An 8,802-nucleotide genomic window follows, 5' to 3' on the forward strand; every position below is an offset into this window, starting at 1 on the left:
TTTGTGTGAAGAAATGCTTCCTGACATCACCCTGAACGGCCGGGCTCTAATTTTAAGATTATTCCCCTTGTTCTGGACTCCCCCCACCAGAGGAAATAGTTTCTCTCTATCGACCCCATCAAATCCTTTAATCATCTTGAACCCCTCGATTCGATCACCCCTTAATCTTCTACACTCGAGGGAATACAAGCCTCGTCTCTGCAACCTGTCCTCGTAATTTAACCCCTTTTAGCCCCGGTATCATTCTGGTGAATCTGCACTGCACCCCCTCCGAGGCCGATATATCCTTCCTGAGGGGACGGTGCCCAGAACTGGACGCAGTGTCTCCAGATGGGGTCTGACCAGAGCTCTGTCCAGCTGTAATATAACTTCCACCTCTTTGTATTCCAGCCCTCGAGATAAAGGCCAACGTTCATTATCCTTTTTAATGATCTTTTTGTACCTTTCCACATTGGGAGGGTGGTGTGGGGAGGGAGCTGTGGGGGACAGTTCCGGGCTGGAGCCAGGGTGTAACCTCTCTGTTTCCCCTCCCCCAGGTGACGGACTCCTCCGGCCACATCCTGTACTCTAAGGAGGAGGCGACTAAGGGCAAATTCGCCTTCACCACTGACGACTACGACATGTTCGAGATCTGCTTCGAGAGCCGCCTGCCCCCGGGTGAGTGAGTCCGAGGGGGGGTCCTGGGGTACGGGGAGGGCTCGGGCAGAAATAATAATAAAAGGGAAAATAGCTCACTGATAAGAAAAAGGGATGAGAGCAAAGTCCAGGTCACAATAGTGTCACAGGTAATATAAATACTTCAGGTTCATCAAAAATACAGGAAATAATAAAATAACTGATTAAAAAATAATACAGCAGTGATGAAAAACAAGTGTGATATTTTTAAGAAGTGAGAAAAACAGCATCAGAACCTACGAATTAAGAGCAGGAGTAGGCCATTCGGCCCCTCTGCCATTTGATAAGATCATGGCTGATCCGATTGTGACCTCAACCCTACTTTCCCGTCTATCGACTGAAACCTTTGACTCCCCTGTTAATCAGGAATCTATCGAACTCAGCCTTAAAAATATTCACTGACCCGGCCTCCACCGCTCTCTGGGGAAGGGAGTTCCACAGACTCACCACCCTCTGAGAGAAAAAGTTTCTCCTCATCTCCGTCTTAAATGGGAGACCATTTATTTTTAAACTGTGGTCCCCGAGTTCTAATCTCTCCCACAAGGGGAAACATCCTCTCAGCATCTGCCCCTTCTAGTCTCCTCAGGATCTTAGATGTTTCAATAAGATCACCTCTCATTCTTCTAAACTCCAGTGTGTACAGGCCCAACTTGTCCAACCTTTCCTCATAAGATAACCCCCTCATCCCAGGAATCAGTCGAGTGAACCTTCTCTGAAACGCCTCCAAAGCAATTATGTCCTTCCTTAAATAAGGAGACCAAAACTGCACACAGTATATTCTAGATATGGTCCAGTAGGTCTGTTGCCCAAATAAGAGTTCTCTTCACAAGTGCAGATAGCATAAGGAATAAAACAAGTGAATCAGACAGTTAAAACAAGTATAAAAGGACTGTTAGCAACATAGCTGCCAGACTGGGCCTGCGGCAGGTGGTGAGCAAACCAACACGAGGGAAAAACCTACTTGACTTTGCCCTCACCAATCGACCTGTCACAGATGCATCTGTCCATGACAGTATTGGTAGGAGTGACCACCGCACAGTCCTCGTGGAGACGAAAACCCGTCTTCGCACTGAGGACACCATCCAACGTGTTTTGTGGCACTACCACCGTGCTAAATGGGATAGATTCAGAACAGATCTAGCAGCTCAAAACTGGGCATCCATGAGGCGCTGTGGGCCATCAGCAGCAGCAGAATTGTATTCCAGCTCAATCTGTAACCTCATGGCCCGACATTTTCCTCACTCCACCATTACCAACAAGCCAGGGGATCAACCCTGGTTCAATGAGGAGTGTAGAAGAGCAGGCCAGGAGCACCACCAGACGTATCTAAAAATGAGGTGCCAATCTGGTGAAGCTGCAACTCAGGACAACATGCATGGTAAACAGTGGAAGCAACATGCTTTGGACAGAGCTAAGCGATTCCACAACCAACGGATCAGATCAAAGCTCTGCAGTCCTGCCACATCCAGTCGTGAATGGTGGTGGACAATTAAACAACTAACGGGAGGAGGAGGCTCTGTAAACATCCCCATCCTCAATGATGGCAGAGTCCAGCACGTGAGTGCAAAAGACAAGGCTGAAGCGTTTGCAACCATCTTTAGCCAGAAGTGCCAAGTGGATGATCCATCTCGGCCTCCTCCCGATATCCCCACCATCACAGAAGCCAGTCTTCAGCCAATTTGTTTCACTCCACGTGATATCAAGAAACAAGATTGGGAGTGTTAAGAACCTCGCCCCTCTCTACATCTCCTCCCCTCGCCTCCAGTGCTTCAATATCCTTTCTGTCGTGTGGGTCTCTCAAGTCAACAATGGATTTACGACATCTTTGTCCGATCTTACAGACCGTCTCTCTCTCTCTCTCTCCCTGCCCAGATCGCCAAGGCGGAGAAGCTGAAGCCACTTGAGGTGGAGCTGCGACGATTGGAGGATCTGTCAGAGTCGATCGTCAGTGACTTTGCCGACATGAAGCAGCGAGAGGAAGAGATGAGGGACACCAATGGTAGGAGCACCCAGCACAGGCTTCAGTCTGCAACACCCGCCCCTTCTCCACTTACTGCTCTCGGTCTCGGGGACCCTGTCTCGTTCCTCGGTCAGCGTCACTCACCCCTCCAAGTCAGAAGTTTGTAGGTTTTAGCTCCCTCCACCTCCCGGGACATAAGCCCCTCTCCCCTTCTCTCCCCCATAGCACGAGCCTCAGCTTCATACGGTTATCCAGTCGTCCTGTGAAAGATGCAGTGGGCTCTGCTTCAGGCACTTTTTTTGGCAAAGCATCCCTTGCCCCAACTGCCCTCCACTAGCCCTCGGAGTAAAGAGGGGTGGTCTAGGGCTTGGGTACCAGGGGCCAGGGGTTAAAAGGACTGCAGGACTGATCCCCAGTGTCAAAGGGACTTAGTTTTTAAAAACGTACATTTATTTCGCTCCTTCCACGACCTCGGGACGTCCCAGATCACTTTATAGCCAGTAATGTACTATTTTGAAGTGTAGTCACTGTTGCAATTCAGGGAACAGGCAGCCAACTTGCGCACAGCAAGATCCCACAAACAGCGTTGTGATCATGACCAGATAATCTGTGTTTTAGTGGCGTTGGTTGAGGGATAAATATTGGCCAGAACACCCAGGGGAGAATTCTGCTCTTCTCCCATTAGTGGCCGTGGGATCTTTTACGTCCACCTGAGAGGGGCAGGCAGGGACTCAGTTTAACGTCTCATCGGAAAGACGGCACCTCAGACAGTGCGGCACTCCCTCAGTACTGCACTGGGAGTGTCGGCCTGGATTAGGTGCTCGAGTCTCTGGAGTGGGGCTCGAACCCACCATCTTCTGACAAGGGGGCCTTGTCGAGGCAGATAAGATTCTGCATATTTTCATTCCAAGTTTGACTGCAGGATAAGGGAACGTGTGTACAAACTGGGGCGAGTGTGGGCAGGATGGAACACCCGGAGGGGAGGCTCTCAGTCGGGTAGCGGAGGGAAAACACAGAGTCCTTTCATGGGCTGTTAGATGGGGTGCTCCATGGGCTGGAGGCCTCCACTCATCTAAACCAGGGAGTTGGAGTCAGAGGGCTGGGACCTTTCTACACCAGAGGGCAGAGTTGTGGAATAAGTTTTTGGGGAAGGACGGTATAAACGGGGTCCAGAGACAGAAGGGATCATTTGAAGCCCCTGGGATTAAAGGGACAGTGGCTGCATGGTTACAAAATTGGCTACGGGACAGAAAGCAGAGAGTCGTGGTGAACGGTTGTTTTTCAGACTGGAGGGAAATATACAGTGGTGTTCCCCAGGGGTCAGTATTAGGACCGCTGCTCTTTTTGATATATATTAATGACTTGCACTTGGGTATTCAGGGTATTTCAAACTTTGCAGATGATACGAAACTCGGAAATGTAATAAACAATGTGGAGGATAGTAACAGACTTCAGGAGGACATAGACTGGTGGAATGGGCAGACACATGGCAGATGAAATTTAACACAGAAGTGGGAAGTGATACATTTTGGCAGGAAGAATGAGGAGAGGCAATATAAACTAAATGGTACAATTTTAAAGGGAATGCAGGAACAGAGAGACCTGGGGAGTGCACAGACACAAATCCTTGAAGGTGACAAATTGAGAAGGCTGTTAAAAAAAGCATACAGGATCCTGGGCTTTATTAATAGAGGCATCGAGTACGAAAGCAAGGAAGTTATACTGAACCTTTATAAAACACTGGTTAGGCCTCAGCTGGAGTATTGTGTCCAATTCTGGGCACCACACTTTAGGAAGGATGTCAAGGCCTTGGAGAGGGTGCAGAGGAGATTTACTAGAATGGTACCAGGGATGAGGGATTTCAGTTATGTGGAGAGACTGGGATTGTTCTCTTTAGAGCAGAGAAGGTTACGGGGAGATTTAATAGAGGTGTTCAAAATTATGAAGAGTTTTAATAGATTAAATAAAGAGAAACTATTTCCAGTGGCAGAAGGGTCGGTAACCAGAGGACACAGATTTAAGGTAATTGGCAAAAGAACCAGATGGCGATGAGGGTTTTATTTTACGCAGCGAGTTATGATCTGGAATGCGCTGCCTGAAAGGGCGGTGGAAGCAGATTTAATAATAACTTTCAAAAGGGAATTGGATAAACACTGAAAGGAAACATTTGCAGGGCTATGGGGAAAGGGCAGGGGAGTGGGACTAATGGGACAGCTTTTTCAAAGAGCCAGCACAGGCACGATGGGCCGAGAGGCCTCCTGTGCTGTAAGATTCTAGGTGGTGGGATTGACCTGTTAGAAAGGGACAGGGTGTCAGTTGTGGACAGAGTGACGCTCCCATGAAAGGCCTGCCATGTCCCTGCTCTCACCTGAGTTGTTTAGCGAGAGAGGATCCAGGATGGGGATTCGGGGGAGGGAGTGACCCCAGGCATCGACCAAAGGCCAGACTCGGAGCAGCAGTGACCCAAGAGCAGGGAAACGGTGCTCGGGGCAGCAAGGTGAAAGGAAGAGGGAGGGCTGCCTTCAGTGAAGTGATCTTAGTGCAGATTGAATCCACTCCTCCAACCTGTTTGATGAGCCCCTCTCCCTCCCTCCCTCCGTGCAGAGTCCACCAGTGCTCGTGTCCTGTATTTCAGCATCTTCTCCATGTGCTGCCTCGTCGGCCTGGCCACCTGGCAGGTCTTCTACCTGCGACGCTTCTTCAAAGCCAAGAAGCTCATTGAGTAACGACGATGTGTGTGTGTGTGTAAAACGTTGGCCCGTGTGTGTCTGTCTGTGCCTGGAGAGTGTTCAGTGGGTGGGGTTAATTTACAATAATGTCTCTTTATATTAAATGGGGTGCTTTGAATGTTTAAACTGTAGGTTGTGTTTTAATTTGTAGCATTGCAGTCAGTAATTGGCCCCCGGTCGGTGTTTCAGACCAGTCTGAGGGAGTCCTGGAAACAATCAGTATCCTCAGACATGCCCTGGATCAGAAGGTGGGACCAATAGTGTTCGCTGCCCTGAGCTTTCGATGATTGATTGATTGTTTTCGGAAGGTACTGGGATTAATTCCACCCGGCCCCGTTGCTCCCCAGGAGAGAGAGAGAGACAAACGTCCGAACTTCTTTGGGAAAAATCTGACGTTTGTAGAAGTTCCTCTCCAACTCATTTGCCGGTGTGATGCTGCACAGTGTCGAGTGGATTCCTGGAGGAATGCTGCAGGGAGGGAGAGTGCACTGGGGGCTGCATTTCCTTCACTGTGTTGGACTTCACCTGATGGTCATCAGGCAGAGCTGGTGACAGCCGCTCCACCCTGACCCCGCTGCACCTTGAACCTCGTAGGATCTTACAGCACAGGAGGAGGCCGTTCGGCCCATCGTGCCTGTGCCGGCTCTTTGAAACAGCTCTCCAATTAGTCCCACTCCCCCCTGCTCGTTCCCCGCGGTCCTGCAGATTTCTCCCCTTCAAATATTTGTCCAGTTCCCTTTTGAAAGTTATTACTCAATCTGCCTCCACCGCCCTTTCAGGCCGCGCATTCCAGATCAGAACAACTCGCTGTGTAAAGAGAGAATTCTCCTCCTCTCCCATCTGGATCTTTCGAAAATTACAGTAAATCTGTGTCCTCTGATCGAACCCTGCTCCCCTCTAACCTTCGCCCCCCCCCTCGACTCCCCCACGGGCCTGCCCCTCGATCCCCGGGCCTGCCCCTCGCCCCCCCCCTCGACTCCACCCCCGCGGGCCTGCCCCTCGATCCCCGGGCCTACCCCTCAATCCCCCCCCAGGCCTGGCCCCTCGCACCCCCACCTTAGGCTAACATTCTGCGGGCCGCGATTATCCCCGCTATCAAACCTCACATCATCCGAGGGCCCCCGGTGGTCCTGCTCCCCCTGGGTGAGGCCACAGCAGCTCGACTGGTTATTTAAGGCAGGGCCGTGTCCTTGTGACAGTCAGTCCAGAATAGTTTCAGTGAGCAAAATGGGGTTCACTTTTCCCCTCTGTGTTGATCCACCAGCACCAAGTTAAATGGCTGCATCAAACACTCTGTGAGAATGTGATGTGAGGGTTCTGGACTGTTTTGACAATGAATCCGGGTGGGTAATTTGGGGCCTGTATCTGACATTGGAGACTCCAGTTTGATCAGTGCCCGTTCACAGTCTGTCCAACACCCTGATTTAAATGTGCTGCTCGTGTGAAGGTTGCCAGTCAGACCTGCTGTGTGATGCCCATCTTGACCAGGGGCTTTACGTGCTTTTAATAAGTTCTCTGCCGCGAGCAAGTGCAGCTCTCCCCGTGTCTTTCAACACCGCATGGCGTGGGCCCACTGCAGGCCCAGGGGAGGTGCGGAGCCCGAGCAGTTCGACCCTCGGAGGTTCGAGGCAGGGACAGAGTGAAACTTGGACCGTTTGGGCGGCTCAAACTTCGAAAACTCGCCTCTCCTCCTCCTGCTCCCTGCGTGAGTGGCCAGAGACTGCGGCCTCTCCCTGTCCCTGTCTAAACCATTCCAGTCTTTGGGAATCTTTACAAACTCATTCCAAGAATAAAATTAATTTTCAACTGAAAGCTGGAGTCGGGAGTGTGTTGTGTCAGAACAGGGCTTGGAATTTAATCCGGAGAAGTGTGAGGTAATGCATTTGGGACCGGCAAATAAGGCAAGGGAGCACACAATAAATGGGAGGATACTGAAAGGTGCAGAAGAAGTGAGGGACCTTGGAATACATGTCCACAGATCCCTGAAGGTAGCAGGACAGGTAGATAAGGTGGTTAACAAGGCAAATGGAATTCTTTCCTTTATTAGACACGGCATAGAATATAAGACCAGGGAGGTTATGCTGGAACTGTATAAAACAATGGTTAGGCCCACAACTTGAGTACTGTGTACAGTTCTGGTCACCACATTACAGGAAGGGTGTAATTGCACTAGAGAGGGTACAGGGGAGATTTACGAGGATGTTGCCAGGACTGGATAATTTTAGCTATGAAGAAAGATTGGATAGGCTGGGATTGTTCTCTTTGAAACAGAAGAGGCTGAGGATTGATTTAATTGAGGTGTACAAATTTATGTGTGGCCGAGATAGGCTGGACAGGAAGGACTGATTTCCCTTAGCAGAGAGGTCAACAAACAAGGAGCAGGGCATAGATTTAAAGTGATTGGTGGAAGGATTATTGAGGAGCTGAGAAAACATTTTTCACCCAGAGGCTGGTCGGTGTCTGGAACTCACTGCCTGAAAGGGTGGAAGAGGCAGAAACCCTCAACTCATTTAAAAGGTACCCGGATATGCACCTGAAGAGCCGTGACCGACAAGGCTATGGACCAAGTGCTGGAAACTGGGATGAGGCTGGGTGGTTCATTTTCGGCTGGCGCGGACACAATGGACTGAATGGCCTCCTTCTGTGCTGTAAATTTTCTATGATTCTATGATTCTAATTAACACTAAGCAGGGTAGTTCAGGGATCATGAGAACACTACTGAAGAAAAGTAACTGCTGGGAACCAAGCAATGTGTCCTTGTAAACCACAGATTAGGGAAGTTCCAGCTTCAGTAACAGAGATGGATCACAATAGGGGATAAAAGTGAGGGGATACTGATGTAAGGGGCAGTTGGGACTGGAGACACCGGAGATCAAGCTCAGGGAGTCCGTGGTTCCATCCAGAGGGCTGATCTCGTCTACACGGGGGATTTGCATGTTTACTCTGGTATGGGAGAGGAAAGAGAATTTGCTCATATATTTCTTCATGAGGTATTAAAGTTGCTGACTCTCAGCCTTGTTAATTAATAAGACAATGCATTATTTAGAACCTTCCATCCCTAAGTCTCTCTGCTGCTCTACTTTTAAACTTTGACCATTTAGTGTACATTTCATCTCATTTTTCTTCCTCTCAAAATGCATCACGTCACATTTCTCTGCATTAAATTTCACCTGGCCCATTTACTAACCCGTGGACGACACAATGAAGTCACTGACTCCTCTTCACAGTTCCCCACGCTGCCAATTTTGGCGTCATCTGGAGATTTTCACCTTGTGTCCCACATACCCAAGCTCAGATCATTCTCTATATTGAGGTTAGCAATGGTCCCAACACTGACCCTGGGGGACACCACTGTTCACATCCCTCCAGTCTGGAGAACATCCATTAACCACTACTCTCTGTTTTCTGCCCTTTACACAACTTCCGATACACACTGCC

At 49.6% G+C, this 8,802-nt stretch overlaps 1 protein-coding gene across 1 annotated transcript; it reads left to right on the forward strand.

The window, feature by feature from the left end:
- Positions 1 to 463: 463 nt before the first annotated feature.
- On the forward strand, positions 464 to 7,176 carry LOC137320154 (transmembrane emp24 domain-containing protein 10-like; the record flags this gene model as incomplete). Its single annotated transcript, XM_067981896.1, has 3 exons — positions 464 to 661; positions 2,517 to 2,674; positions 5,240 to 7,176. Coding segments are annotated over 3 exons (478 nt in total), but the record flags the coding sequence as incomplete, so codon positions are not given.
- Positions 7,177 to 8,802: the final 1,626 nt, after the last annotated feature.

The sequence above is a fragment of the Heptranchias perlo genome, unplaced genomic scaffold, assembly GCF_035084215.1.
Source record: "Heptranchias perlo isolate sHepPer1 unplaced genomic scaffold, sHepPer1.hap1 HAP1_SCAFFOLD_987, whole genome shotgun sequence".
Taxonomy (NCBI): domain Eukaryota; kingdom Metazoa; phylum Chordata; class Chondrichthyes; order Hexanchiformes; family Hexanchidae; genus Heptranchias; species Heptranchias perlo.